General features: G+C 38.1%; 1 protein-coding gene across 2 annotated transcripts; it reads left to right on the top strand.

Moving 5' to 3' along the window:
• The first annotated feature begins 6,261 nt into the window (after positions 1-6,261).
• On the top strand, positions 6,262-15,953 carry pde6gb (phosphodiesterase 6G, cGMP-specific, rod, gamma, paralog b). Of its 2 annotated transcripts, none has more exons than XM_088927186.1 (4): positions 6,262-6,371; positions 11,070-11,344; positions 12,675-12,715; positions 13,299-15,953. In XM_088927186.1, the coding sequence occupies exons 2-4, from the start codon at positions 11,199-11,201 to the stop codon at positions 13,373-13,375; spliced, it is 264 nt and encodes an 87-aa protein (XP_088783312.1). In that variant the 5' UTR covers positions 6,262-6,371; positions 11,070-11,198; the 3' UTR covers positions 13,376-15,953. The 2 variants fall into 2 exon arrangements, with proteins under 2 accessions (XP_088783312.1, XP_088783313.1); XM_088927187.1 differs by having other exon boundaries at positions 6,278-6,555.

The raw sequence follows: 15,953 nt of genomic DNA, 5'->3' as shown, positions 1-15,953 counted from the left end.
ATACAAGAAATTGTATATGGCCAAGAAAGTGATCTTATCTTACTTTGTGTCATTCCCTCTTATAGTTCACAAAGATCTAATCCTGACAGGGTGGAGGAAGGCAGTGGAGTGTCAGTGGCAGTGGCGCTTTTTTTCACCTGCAATGGACAATGTAAATAAACTACCCAGCATGCTTTCGAGAGGAAACCAGGAAACCAGAACACCAAACAATAAACCCACACAGATACAGGGAAAACCTTAAGACCCCATACAGGTAAAAACACCTGACCAGAATCAAGCCCAGGCTACTGGAGCTGCAAAGTAGTGTTGTCACCCACTATGCCATTATGCCATCTTATAGGAACAGTCCATCTAGTATTAAATATATGCCATGATTGAGAGATCTTGTTCAGATTTGATAACCTTGTCAGTTTTGCATTCCTTTAACAAAAGGGGGTAAAGTATATTCTATGTTGAATGTAAAAGCACAAAATACAAATGCATTCATAAACTATTCAGTCTGGTTCTGGCAATGAATTAAGATAATAGACACTGAGTTTCAATCTGATTATGGCTGTATAGACTAGAGCAGTGGTTCTTAACCTGGGGTGCACACACCTCTTGGGGGTGTGAGACAGGCCAGATTTTTTTAGAAGGTGAATCATTATAAACACAAATTAAGCACAGGTGTGTAAGCACAACTACTGTGTTTAATCAAACCTAGGTACAGTATTTTAAGGTAAACTTTATTTTTCCTATATATTTTTCATTTTACAATTAAAATAAATATATAATTATCTCTCTTTAATTCAGTAGTTAAGATTCTGTATATCTTAAGTTTAAAGAACTGACCTCCTACTTCAGTGTTATTAATAAGGGGAGCGAGAACAGATTTTGAGAACCAAAGGGGTGCAGGTTGCAGTAAAGGTTTAGAACCCCTGGACTGGGAAGCTTAGGGCAATTTAAAGTGCAACCTCCTCTTCTAGGCATTGGGGCTGTCACTGGACAGAGGGAGATCAACGTAATGTTGAAAAAATCCAGTTTCCAATGTTCTAAAATAGTGTGGAAATCTGTTTCTTGGGGGTGCTGTGTCGTTCAGTTTTTGTCCAAGCCAAAATTTTAGCTTTTTCATGGTCCAATTGCCTAATTCACTGGGTGAATTTTACACTACTGTCCAAGTTCCACAGTCTTGCAGAAATTGTGTGGTTAGCCAACAGCTTATTTTAAACTGTCACCTGTACATTAAAATGAAATCTTACATAAGAAAATAATTACATGGATTAAGAAAATAGAAATGAGCGATGTGCTATCACTATATAAACAGTTTGAAACCCCTGCTCTTAGAAATGTTTATCAGCTAAATTGAGCCTGAATTATCCCACAAAGGCAGACAGTGTTGAGGGAGCAGATCAGTGATGACATGCTCCCTTTGAAAAGACGGTGCTCCTTCATTGTGACCCTGATGGTGGTGACCGTGGCAGAAACTGTGGTGAGTCAGCATGGAAAATGAAAGCCAGCGTCATAATATCAGCAGTGATTAGGTGTTATTTGCATCACACGACTCACTTCTTATCTGATCTAGGTGACTGGAATTAAAGATGAGGCAGGCGTTTAGTGACCGGTTGAAGAAGCTGCCTTAAGTACGATTGCAGAGACAGAAGAGTTTGTCTCTCGTGCCGCTCTCAGTAGGTATTTATGTGTTTTGAGCTGTGACCTTTATTACCAGAAGCAACACTGTGAGAAAAAGCATTTTTTACAGAATTCAGATTAACTTGTTTCACATTTTCAGTGAATTTTGTATGATCTTTTTTAGACTTTTAAAACTTCTGTTGTTGCTGCAGATTTCTGACATGACCATACCTTATATTTTTATATGTTACATACTGTAGCTCTGCACTAAGTAGTTTTATGTAATCTATTAGCACACAGTAATACTGAATATATTTATATTCAGGTTATTGAAAGAGCTACAGTACACTTTCTATAAAAAATAGTTACATGTTTTTCTTTCATTCAATTTCTTGACATATTCAGGTAACCCCAAAACAAGCCTGACAAGATATTCTTAGTGGTTTCCCATATTTGGCAGTAAAGTAACACATCCACTAAATGTAGTTCAGTCCTAATGACAGCAAATATTCAACACTATCCAAGACATTGCTGGGTTGTGTCCTGCGGAACGTGATTTTAGAAGCTTGTCCTTTCCCTTTCTATATAGTGCAATTAAGAACATTGCATAAATAACTACAGTACTTAAAAAAAACACTGAAAAAGCTGTTCAAAAGCAAGTTGCAATGTTGAAGAATACTGCAGAAGAGCCTCTTTGCCCACAAAGCAGTGAAGAGCAGCTGAGATGACAACACAAAATGAATGGGTCCCTGTATCTGTTGCCTTATGTTTTTCTGGTTTGTTTTTGTGCGAACCTCAATAAAAATAAAAATTTATCTTGTCTGTCTGTTCACTGCTGAAAGCACTACAGGTACAGGACATGTACAGATGGCTCTGAAAGGTGGGTTTAGAAAAAAAATGTCCATTCAGTACATGTGCAAAAATGAAAATATGGATTTTGCACCAGAAAAAAACTATTAAAATTAATTGATTTATATACTGTATACTGTAAATACATACTAGTCCTATGATCTCAAGGCAAAGGCCAATCTAACTTCAGCCTTACAAGTCATTCTTCATGCCAAATCCCCAAGCACTGGTTTCATAAGCTTTCATTGAAAATATCTTTACCAATCTATCTCAAGGAATGCATATCATTGGTCTTAATCACCCTTTTCCAGCTGGGAACTATATAGTTTTTAACCTAAACTTAGGTTAGATGTTTTACAGTATTCAAACTGACCTTGGGAAACGCTTGTGTGTTTGACAGTATTCAGAAGGAGAATGAGCTCAGCATGGTGAAAGCAGTATAAGGATTCACGTGTCACTGTGTCTCTCTACCTTGCACGTGTCCTCCCTGTTATCTGTCTGTTAATCACTGCAGGCCAGTGATGTAATGGGCTCCCTTTATGCAGTTTTTGAGAGGTTTTTCTAGTTTCGATCATCACCTGCTGACAGGGGGAATGATCCATTTGCTCCAAGCTCAGTGAAGTTAAAGTTCAAGGTACCATGGTGGTCTTATTTAGTTGTATCCGATCAGAAACACTATGACTAGAGTTTTGTTGAAGATATCCTGCCACTATTGCCTAACATGTGACCTACAACATTCGTTTCTTCCTTTTCAGGATTTAATTTTTCAATTACCTGTAACATGACCTGGCTGAGGTTGGTGTGGCAGTGAGCTCTTGGGTCCTGGATTTGAGGTGTGTTTCTGTAAGGTGCCTGCATGTTCTCCCCCATGATTAGATGGATGTTCACTGGGTGCTCTGTTTGTCACCCATATCCCAGTATTCTTTCTCTGGAAGAAATGCATTTTACGAAAACATTAGCTCCAAGCATTAAAATCTGTCTGCTGCCCTGGGGGGAATCTCCTCATCCAGTCTACCCATCTGTAGTGCAATCATTGGCAGTCTGGCTTGTTCTTCACTAATCCATTTCAGTTTGTGTGGATGGATTTATCCCCTGTAATTGAGTGCAGTTATTGATTGAGACCTTCTGACAGCTGCCCTGAATACACTAGCAGAAATGGCTAACTCCAGCCCCCAGTAGCCTGGGGCAACTAACAGGGGCTGTTGATTCCACAGCCGTAACGAGGTGGTGACCTCCAGATTTCTTCATGTCCGTGATGAAATAGGAATGAACAGAAGAGGTTAAGGATCGGAAAATGTAACATGTTAATAAAATTAAAATGATATACTGTATTTGTATTAGTATTGCACAGAACAAAGTCATATGCGTCATAAATAATTCAATGAATTCCAGAAAACATACGGGTCATGTAATGTTAAGATCAGAAAAGAAATTGTAGGGAAGAAATAAGAAACTGTCCTATATACCCCAAAGAGCAATAACAGTAATCTTTTTCATTTCACTTGGTGTTGTAATGAATCACCCTGCATAACGAAGGTTGTATCTGCCTGAATATAGTTATTTTGTAAAAGAAACTGAAAAAAGAAATATTTTTGGTTCCATTATTTCAGTGCAAGGCATTGGATGAGTGATACGTAATCTTAATTTGAGTGTAAAATAGTACAGATAGCCAATATCACATTTACCTCAAAGTTCAGAAGTTTATTTGTTTTTAGAACACTTATTTACATATAAAAAGTTGAATTGTTTTCACTTTTTTTCTCAAATGAAATAATTATACATATCAATAATACATTTATAATACAAGGACAAACAACTAATGTTTAAAAAATCCAAAAAAAACATTAAGACTTAATCTAGGATCTCTTAAATTAGCATCCTGTAGTATTTGTAGGACTAATTTAGGTTGTGTTATTTTCTTACTAAACAAAAACATCAGCATAACAAGATGGCAACATTCATGAATCAGGCCCAATATTTGTTAAAGACAAATGTCCAATTGAAGACACAGTTCAACACGTTTCTGCTTGATTTCCACAGGTTGTGCAACATTACTTAGCTGATGCAAAGTTTATTTATAAATTAGTTGGCTGTTGACATGCCAGGGGTTCATTTTGTTACCATGGACAGATGCAGATGACCAGATTAGTAAATGAACCAAAATAATCCAGGTCACAGCCTCTCAAAATGTAATTACACAGACCAGACTAATTGGAAAATAAATAGAATTGGTACTTTAGGACTAATCATTTTTTCTGATTAGGCTAAGACAGTTATTATAGTACATCTCAGTGATGGCAAGATTATCACAGGGTGTAATCCTTCACTTGAATGGAGGTTTACATACACGTCTCGTGAAAGATTACCTGACAAGACTAATTAATTCAATCTTCTGGACTGCTGAGGAGTGCAGTTTGTAGTTCATCATTATTAGGACAGAATAAAAACAGGTTCCTAATACATTCGCAGAAGGTCTTCATTACATAAAAGTTCTTAATAGTTTCTACACCTGTTCACATAACACTAGAGTTTTCCAGAAAATTCTTGCTACCAATGAAACCCAGGAAGTTTTGCACAGAAACTTCTATGTTTTCAAAGGCATGTGTGTGTGGGGGGGCTGTTAAAATTACCTCTGCCAAAAAATTTAATATATAACATTAATTCAGATGTTTTGGTGTTACCATCTCTTAATATGGTTTGACCTTACAAGAGAGAACCATTAATCTGTACAGAAAAAAATCAGTTTTTTTAACCATTTTTTCCTATACATGGGGCAATTTTTTTTAGGGGGATTGTGGACATCTTAACCTGACACAACGCTTCTCTTGATGTGTCAGATTTAATTTCATGTTACAAAATGATAAGTGGCTAAAGAAATGCAATCGAAATATATGACTTTGACTTGATTTACTAATAAACTAATACAATTTTTATCAGTTATACAATTTTAAGACTAAGCTCAAATATATATTTTTTGGGTGTAAAAGCACTAAAAAAACATACAAGAAATATTGCACAAACATGTCAAGCTTTTAAAGTATTATTCACTGATTTTGCTTAAAGTGGCCATGCACTGCAGCAATTAATTGATCAATATCATATACAGAGAAGCTAAAATTGTACTCTCATCTGCAATTACTGGGAAACAAAATTACAAAAGAACAATAAGTGTTATCTTAAAGTTTAAAAAATCAAATTCATTAAGTACGCCTCAAAGAAAGAAAAAAAGCTCAGTACTTCACAGTTTTACACCATCAACTGAATGTCACATAAAATGAGTGTGTACTTTTGCCTTCTCCACTGTCTATCAGAGTGTTAAATAAAGATACAGTATCTGGCATAAACAGATACATTTTAAATTATACTGCAATTCCAAACTCTAAAGTGTCAAAATCTGTAAAAATACAGCTCTAAATGTCTGTATCCAGAAATACATCTTGTTAAAAATCTACAGCCCAAAGACACCTGACAGGTCTCTTTCCTATTCTTTCCTGTATCAATAATACAAGCTGTTCATTCACACAGCAGGGTGTGATTTGAGCCCTTTGTCTTTAGGGCAATGTATTCAATGTTTTATTTGTCCAAACAATGGTGGAAAAGCAGCTTCACTACTTCTAAGACCCAACCCTGAGGCCAGTAAGATGACAGTGTCCTTCATCGTACAACCAGCGCTCTACCTACAACCCCCCCCCGCCCTCGCCTCATCTCTCCCTGCTGTTGGTATCAGTAGTGATGACAGCGGATCAACACCATAGGCAGCTCATTTCTAATCTCCTTACGAGCACGGGTATAAGAGGCAGGCAGGCCAGATTCCATGCTCAGAGCAACCCTAGCTTAGAGAAGCAAACCGCGGCCAGTGAGAGCTGGTTTGGGCTCTCGCCTTTGTCTGGCAAATGGTCACCACCGCATAGACGGTAAGTCCGAGGCTCTGGGTCGCGCAAGGGAACAAAAAGCTGACTCCGGCGGAATGAGACTAACAGATGCAACTGAAGTTGGGTAGCTGTACACTTCGGAAGAATGAGTGTAGTGGCATTTGAAAGTGACAGAAGAGGCTGTGCTTGAATATTTGCATTCAATTGGCTTGAGTAAGGAGATGAGGTAGGTGATGAAGTGTTTAGTTTATATGTAACCAAATAGCCTGTGTCCATAGTTCAGAAAATTTGGTCCACTTTCCATGCAATCCTAGGGGTCAATGGAAGTAGACTGTGCTTTTTACTTTGGGTATTTTCTGTCTCTCATGTTAGAAAACTTCGTGGGATTAAGTAAATTCTGCCTGTGAACATTTTTCCTTGCACAAGGTTGCACCCAGATAGTCAGAGGGTAAGAGACTCTGGGATAAAACACTAGAGAGGGTTAGGATGTATCATACAAAGACCTGAAACATGAACTATTTCAGAGTGACACCAAGATGCAAATGCAGTTGGGTGATGGGAGAAGTCCAAAGGGATAGAACGTATTGTGTTTCTTCCACACCAAATGCTTTATAACATGGCAGCACTGGTTCAGGCAGTACTTTCTGGGACTGAGTTCAGATTACTGGCAGCCTTACTGGCATATTACTAAAAACCATGTCAAGATAACAACATGCTACAATGTGCATCCAGCTTCCATTTATCATCTCCTGATATGTGCCCGACATAATATTTAAACATTTCAGGTGATCCAGGTTGGGTTGTTTATTGAGATTTATTGAAGATTAACTAGATGGAACTGACTGGGATAGGCTTACTGTGGAGCATGTTGGTTTTTATCAGATGCATGGATTATATAAACTCTCACTGTTGAAGTGTTTCAAAGCTGTGAATTGTTTTGGTCACATCTGATTATTTATAAAAGATGGAGCTCATAAGTACACAGTAAGGCAGAGCAGGTACCAGTTGAGTAAATACTCACGTAAAAGGTGGTGAAATCCTCTTGGAATGAAAATGTTAATGTTTCTTTGGAGAAACTAGGAAACTGAAGGGTGTGCATGTAGTGGGTTTGAGTAAAGAGAAGGGTTCTAGGGTGAAATGTTTAAACTTATTAGTAATAATGTAGACTTCCTTCTTTTAATAGTTCAGAGATTTTTTCCACTTTCCATATAATCCTACAGGTTACCAGTAATAGTTATGCAGTATACTGTATATGAGAAAACAATGCACGTTCATGTTTTAAGCAAATTCTGGCAGTGAATTTACATTTAATGTGCCTGTATGAGGAAAAGAGTTTTTTTTTGTCATCAAGGAAGAGAGATAACATTGAAACAGTTATGGTTGTCAAGGAAATGGATTATGATAAATCTATTATTTTCTTTAGGAGTGGGGCTAAACAGAAATTTATGGACAGAAAAGTCCATAAAAGCAGTTTCAGGGAGTTTTGTTATGTCTTGCACAGTTTACAGTATGTAATTTCTTTGTGTAAAGCATGCAGGTTGTGCATTCAGTGTGCAGATATTTAGAATCCCCCGGTCAAAGAAACAGATGTTCCTGGTGGCAGACAATATATATACTTCAGGAACATGAGACAGAATTGGTCTGTTCCTTCTGTCTCCTTCCCTAGTCAAACAATTCCTTTATTCCAATCCTGCTGAAAACCACTAAAATGTGCAATCCAACTCCACAGACTTTTAGCACCACCATAGCTCCAACTGAAGCCAATCCTGATAAAATTATATTATTACTGCAAATATGTGAAAATCCTATTGGAATGTATGCCAACTTCTGTTCAAACTGGTTTTGCTGCTTGCAGATTCCCAAGCTGTTATTCCCCAGGGGTTCCTGATATTTTCAGTGGTAAAGAAAATGCTACTGAAAAAAATGTTTGAGTTGTGGTGGGAGTTGCAATGGATACTAAAAATGGAGCCCCAGTGGTCTCTTGGTTTATCTGAAGGTCACGTTGCATATTGGTTAGCACGTTCTTAACATAAAAACAAAGAAAAAAGGAACAGCAGGAGATGCAGCAAATTCATTAAATCAAAGTGATCACCTAAAATACAATGGAACAGACATCTATAATCTGTTTAGCCACATGCAGGGCTAAATTGTCTCAGTGTAAGGAGATCTGAACTAAACAGGCCCTAAAATTAGGATACAATATTGTGCTGTCGGGCTATAGTGCGAGGATGCAAATTGAATTGAGAAATGCATGTGTCACTCAGATTACCATGTAAACAGCTGTGCAGGAAGAGCATCTTTTGGAGATTAAAGAGATTTAGAGAGATTTTTGACACTTCAGCACATCTTATGTACAGGTATTAAAGCTGGGAGGGTGTAGCACTCAGAACCATAGAGACCACAACAACAGAAACTAGATCTAGCATATATCTGAGGTAAGGCTTTCCAAATGGGCTATGCTATCAACAATATGCCTGTTTATAAATATTGCTAAAGATAGTGGTAGCAACTGAACTGGCATTGCTTTATTTTAAATAAACATCATTTAACTTTTCTCCTTCTGACCTTAGTCAGTAACAACTACAAGTGCCAAGTCTTCTTCCTTCTTACTACTTCGTATTTTTTGTTCCACAGTAGACATATAATCTTGCTAAGATTTGTATCTCACAAAAAGAGTTTCCTTTTATTGAGTGTGCAGCTGTTGTTACAGGTGATGCTGAAGAATGGAATTAATGGCCAGTTTAGTGAACCAGTTCTGAAGGCTTTTTGGGTGGATGAGGGAATGAAGAGAGACAATGAAATGCATTAGGATTTCCCTAGGTGCTTCACTAGGAGTGGATAAGCCAAATTTGTCTTCAGTTAATTACATTATTACTGCTTTGAACGTTCAAATTCTTGCTCATCTGAATTAGAAAGTTCTATAAAAGCAAATTGTAGCTGAGAAGATTGGTATGTTGACAACAGAAATGGCTGACAATGTTTTCAATTGTACAATTGTTTTATATAACAATTTTGTATAATATTGTTGAAGTTGGTCAAAGAGCTTGACGCTGTAAAAGAAAATGAAGAGATTCTTTGGATTAAGTATAAGTGTTTGAATTTAATTGTCATAATCTTAATTTAAAAAAGCAATTTACACGAATACTTTTTAAACCAGTTTTAATTCCTTAGCACTCAATGATACCCATGGAACAAGTAGCACTTCAATTTTGTAATACAAGCATAATCTTAATCATCTTCTACAACTACTATATTATTTTTCCATTATTAATAACATTTTTTAAAATGTTACAAACATACAAACTCGTATTAATTTAATCCTAAATACAAACACAGGCAGCACTCAGGTGAATACATGTAATATTGTAATCTATACACACATACATTACAGGATAGTAAACTGCATTTATGATTTTGTTTTCTTGAAAGGCAACAAAATGTATTTGCTTTGACAGAAAGTATTATTAAAATATTATAATGGAATATAAATAATTGTTTTTATTGAATATTCCAATACCATCCTTTCACCAGGGGCATATAAATGTGACCATAAATACACATCAAGGGGGTTAAATGATACAAAAGACAAAAATAATTGTTAGTTAAGTGATAGTGCATATTCTTTTCTGCTGCTGTTTAAAAGATTTTGGTATATTTGTTAATGGAAAGGAAGTATACTTAGTTTTTATTTCTTTGTGTTCCAATTGTCCTTGTTCTAATAGGATTATGTATGAACCCAGCTCAATGGCAAAGTCAAGGGAAGGCAATTAATTCAAGCAACTCCATTGGAGGAGATTACAGAAATTGGGTCATCGCTATGATAGCCACACAGCCAATCCCCAAGAAGCAAACAACACCCAGGGATGTCTTATTATAAATAAACTTCTTAATCCTTTATTGAGAAGAGGATTAATATTTTTCCACTGAGCTCAGTATGGTGGATGTACTGAGTCAAGTAAGATGACACGCTGCCATCTATAAAACATTGTTTTCTGCATTATGTGTGAGCGTGAACTTCACAGGTCAATTAGAATGATCCAAATACCATTAATCTGATGTATCTAATTATGAAACCTGTTAATATCCGCCTAGGTTCCTGAATGATCTTCCCTGAAGAACAATTCTGAAACCAACAATTTGATCATTCTGAGAGTCAGTTATGGACTTTCTACATTTACAAAACCTAGAAATTCTCTGACATTCATAGCATAATGACAATATATATTTACAGGACATAAAATAAATGCAAGTTTATTAATCTAATTTTTAAATATCAAATAATGCTCGTCACAGTTGGAAGAATTCTGCTAATCTGCAATTTGCAGTAATGGGATTGTCAATTCAAGGTGAAAACAAAATACAAATACTGGTTAAAGATGGCTAATTAATTTGCAAATTGTGGTGATTAAATTCACATCTTGTGTCTGGAGGACTACATTTCAGAGGAGACAGGCAATTAGCAAAACCCCTGCTTTACAATATTCAACAGTAAGAAGAGACATAACTTTCTTATTTTCTGTACCATTATTTTTGTCTCGTTCTTAATTAATTATTTTTTTAATCCTGGGACATATGTTAGCTTTTAAAATACTGTTTGTGAAGCCATTAGGTCTTCAAATGAAAATAACACGCAAATATTGTGTCTAAATATAGTATTATTTCTCCTTCTCTTATAGTAAGGACTTTTGAGAGTGTTGTAACCTCAGTCATCTTTTTATGCCTGTCTCTCTCTTTCCCCAGTTCCGAACATCAAACACCACAAACACGGCTCAAAAAACATCACTTAGGTCCACTGCAGGTGCTCCGACAGGAGCACCGCAGATCTCTGCACCCCCAAGACAATCTGACGGCACCCTCCCAGCCCCCGCAATGAACCTGGAGCCCCCCAAGCCAGAGATCAAGTCCGCCACACGGGTGAGTGGTGGCCCAGCTACACCACGCAAGGGACCCCCCAAATTCAAGCAGAGGCAGACTCGTCAGTTCAAAAGCAAGCCACCAAAGAAAGGAATCCAGGGGTAAGTACTCGCATCTACATGGGTCCGTTCAAGACGACTTCCTTTATATGAAATTAAGCTATATGATCCTTCCATGTCAAACACGGACAGCACATGCCAGCGAAGATGCATATGACTTGAAAGACGGCTAAGAGAGACCTAAAGATAGGTAAAAGACTCAAGCTAAGAAAATCGAATTGACATATTTAAAACAGTCCTGAGTGGCACACTGGTGCAATGGTTTGCATTGCTGCCTTGCAGCTCTGGGGATCAGGGTTCAATTCCAGAACCTGGGGTGCTATGTGTGTGGAATTTGTTTGCTCGCCCCATGTTTGCATGGGCTTCCTCCTGCACATCTGGGAACACGGGCCCTGGTGTGAGTGTGTGCACGTCTGTGGCTGTGTATGTGTCTGCCTTGTGATGGACCGGCATCCTGTCCATGGTGTACATTGCCTTGTGCCCACCTGTTACTTACTGCGATGGGTTGTGGCTCCCCTGCCCATAGCAGTATTTGTCTTTCTGTCATATATATTGCTGTCAAAGGGGGAACTGGGATTGGTATGCAACATGACTCTGTAACAGGGTTTGAATGGCGACCGGGATCCAGGCTGCAGAGGAAAACTCTTTCCGTGTTTCACAGTTTCCTCTAGATCTGCTTCCGTCAGGGCACTGTTTCTCACCCGCTATGCCAATTTTGACCTCTTTTGTTCTCCTGCACCCTTTCCAAACAGCTGAAGGAGGCTAAACAACCAGAACCTTGTGTTTTCTGCTTCTTGTTACTTTTCAATGTGAAATTAATCTCTGCATGAGTTAATCATTAAAATGACTTTTGCAGCCCATTGGCAAAAGACATGTCTAATTTACAACACAGCAGAGTAACAAGTAATTCCTGTTTTACTCTTCCCACTGCTACTTGTAATTAAGCCATTGTCTACATTACAAAACTGTCATTTTTATATCTGTCAATTTATATTTTACATGTTTAACTAACAGGGTTTTTCAGACATAAGATCTGTAATTATGTATGTGTAAGAATTAACTAGCAATCACTATTCTGACATTTTTATTTCAATTCAAAATCAGTTCCTTATTTCTGATCATAAAATTCCATCCAAGAGATAAATTAAATTATATAAAATCATAAAAATAAAATAAAGGTTAGGTGTTTTACTTGTTACATCTGGTTTCTGTCTTTTCCTACAGTATATATGCATCTTTAAAAGTTTAAAATTACTTCACAGCAAACTACAACATGTTGCTGTTAATGCTGTGCTTCACTGACATTAGGCTGAATATATATTTAAATGAAATTGTGGAATTCTGCCCATTAACTATCTTTCACTTATTGCAGATTCGGAGATGATATTCCTGGAATGGAAGGTTTGGGCACAGGTGAGTTTTAATGACATGAGATCACTTTATTGGCCACATACAATTTCTTGTATTAGGAATTTGTCTTTTCACATACCCCAACTTGCTCTCCATGAGACACACAGACAGGGAGAGAAGCTTGGGGTCAGACCGCAGTGTCAGCCATTGTACTGCGCCCCTGGAGCAGCTGGGGTTAAGGGCCTTGCTCAGGGGCCCAATGGAGTAGGATTCCTCTGCCAGCCACAGGATACAAACCAGCAACCTTCCAGCCACAGGCGCGGAGCCACCGCACCGGCCATTAATGTAACAACATATTGTAAATACACTACGTACCAATAGCAACAGACTCCGTTTTACCTCCACTTTCTAAATCACCTGTTGACAATCCTGATTACAGGTAGCAAATACCCTGGATGTTGGGTAATTGTTGTATATCACCATTTACTAACAGTGACTGGAAACCATGTGGCGTTTGTTTTGGCTCGTCTTAAGAGACCCAGTGTGCACTACAGTATGTTCAGCTTACACTGAGCCACACTTTCTAGGTTGCAAGGTCATGAAAAGACCTGCATGTTTCCCTGACAGCTGTTGGTTTGCTTTGCAGACATCACTGTCATCTGCCCCTGGGAGGCCTTCAGTCACCTGGAACTCCACGAACTGGCACAGTACGGCATCATCTGAGACCTCTTGGACGGCCCACAACCCTTTGTGCATTTCTCCTTTCGCACCCCTGTTCTTCGCCGCCCTCACCTCGTCCTTTCTGGGACCCGACAGGAACAGCTATCATACGGAACAAAAAATGAACAAAAAAATGGGAAAATGGAAAAAAAATACTTGCAAAAAATTCTACTATCCTAAGGACTGTCCTCCTCTTCTTGTTCTGTTTTTTTTCTTCTTCTTGCCTACTTCTTGTCGCCAAAATACGTATGCGTTTCTGCTCATGGTTGTAGACACTCTCACTCTCACAATCTCACTTGCTACTGCTCTCGTCTTCCTAGGGACTTTCAGCCAGCATCTCTCTCCTGTCTGTCCTCTGTCACTCTAACCTGGTCTTCTGGTCTCTTCTCATCTCCTCCCCTTTTCCTATCTCCTTTTTCTTCTTGGGAACACAACGTGAAACTTACGCAAGCGAAGCAGCCTCTTGTGAGAAAACAAGCGAGAAAACCCATGAAACGTTTCGCGGTCGTTTCATGAGCTCTGTGTTTTCGACGACACCCTGAAAACCCACCCAAACTAACAAAAGAAAAAGATCTGAGCCCTGTAGAGGTGGGACATTTCGCTGATTGTCGCCTAGCGTAATTTTCACTGAGACGCCGCCGATATCCCCGCCGCGCTGGTTAACTTTTCCACAACCGGAGCAGGATCCCATCACATCACACCGTACCGAACTCATCCTCTTTCACCTCCTCTTCACCTTTCTGTTAATTCCCTTTTCTGTTTCTATCTTTTGTATTTATTTATTACTCGTTTGTTTTATTATTCTTTATTAATTTTATTTTCTAAATATGGACACACTCAGGGATTAAGGCTTTTTGTTTCTTTTTTTTTTTCGCTGAAGCTTTCATTGCAAACCTAGCGCCATTATTTTGTACACACGCAATGTTGTTTGATGCGCCCTCGTATTTTTTTTCCCTTTTTTCCGTCTTTAATCATTTATCCTGTAAAAAATGGGGGCAGCACTGGTATCAACAGATATGTGACACTTCTCCAAGTCTAAATTAAAGTGCGAAGGCGATACGTGATATACTGTATGGAAGACTAGTACGTGAGGGACATCATTTTGTTAACGTCCTGGGTTTTGCCATCCTGGTGCGTAGCTGGGCACGTTTACACACGGACAAACAGACCATTGCTCACAGGTACCAGTTCACACTCCAGCCGGGTAATATTGACAACGGCTGAGATCCTCTGCCTGTGTAGCAGTGGGTTATTTCTTAACATTTTCTGAAGCTGCTAATAAGAGTTACTGTATTATAGCTATAGATTTTGTGTTTTTTTATTCTCAGTTCTGATCTTTTTTAATGGATTTTGAATGGCACTGAGTTCTAGGTACAGTTTTATGCTGTCTTGTAATGTGTTTTCTCTTCTCACCCTCACCTTCCCCTTAGTGGCCATTCGATTCTGTTTTCATTTCCCTTCATTTCATTCTTTTGGCATGCTCCCTTTCTTTTATGGTGTTCCATCTTTGTGTCCCATTGCACATTTCTTCTGTATGTTATCATCTTCTGTAATCATCTCAGCTGTCCTCCTGTCATCCATGTGTTTCAGTATTCAGGTAGCTTCACGTCATTGTCATTGCATGTTTATACCCGTGTCATCACATTGATTATTAATGTGTAGCTTCTGGCATGCTTCCCTCTAAATTGCACGTATCCCTATTTTGCATGTTTGAGCTTGTGTTTTCACTTTGACCTTTCATTTCATTTCTATTTGCCTAGTATCATTGTGTTGAATGCCCAGGTGCACCTCAGCCCCTATACCACTGCCTGATCATTATTTTTGTATGTCCCATGTACAGTACGTGTATTGTGTTGTAGGGTGCGTCTTTGTTAAAATCTTTCTCTTGTCCCTTCTATTACATCTCAGTTACTTACCTTTGCATGTCACTTTCTTTAATTTTTTGTTTCACTATATTATTTTCACTGTTAATAAATTCAATTTTCTCTACCATGCATCATCCCTTTACATATTTATATATTACATATTATATATTGAAGCATGTACTGCAAGGCCATTTTACGTTTGGCTGAACTCAAGCTAAATTAGCAATTTGGGGCTTGAATATAACAGAGCTATGCAACATTGTGGCACCAGTTTGCACTGTCTTCATCTACGCTTTATTTTTCTTATACTGTTTGAACTTTATTCTCCATTTGATTCTATTTTTATGGCTCTCCTTTTTTTCCATCTAACTTTACCTTTTCATTTTCAGTTCTTTCTTTTTCTCTTTTCTTATTCTAATGTGTGGGTTCAAGCCGCTGAGTACCAACCTGAGATCAGTTTGTATACTGATACCAGTGCTAACAATCTGCAGGAGTTGGTGTGGCTGACTGTGGAATTGGTCGCTTCTTGTCACTGAGAAAAGAGACTACACCTTCTGCTGCAGTGCATTGTGGGTGATATTAGGAGTGATCCATCAATATGAACCACTGTTATTCAGCAAAGGCAGTGCTCCCATGTCATCAGAAACCAAAGTGAATGAATGTCCTCTCTACAGGATCAAATCAAAATAAAGCTTGAAAAAAACAGGAAAAATAAA

The sequence above is a fragment of the Atractosteus spatula genome, chromosome 11, assembly GCF_055471065.1.
Source record: "Atractosteus spatula isolate fAtrSpa1 chromosome 11, fAtrSpa1.hap1, whole genome shotgun sequence".
NCBI lineage: Eukaryota > Metazoa > Chordata > Actinopteri > Semionotiformes > Lepisosteidae > Atractosteus > Atractosteus spatula.
The sequence above is the reverse complement of the archived record's forward strand: the minus strand, read 5'-3'. Positions and strand labels throughout refer to the sequence as shown.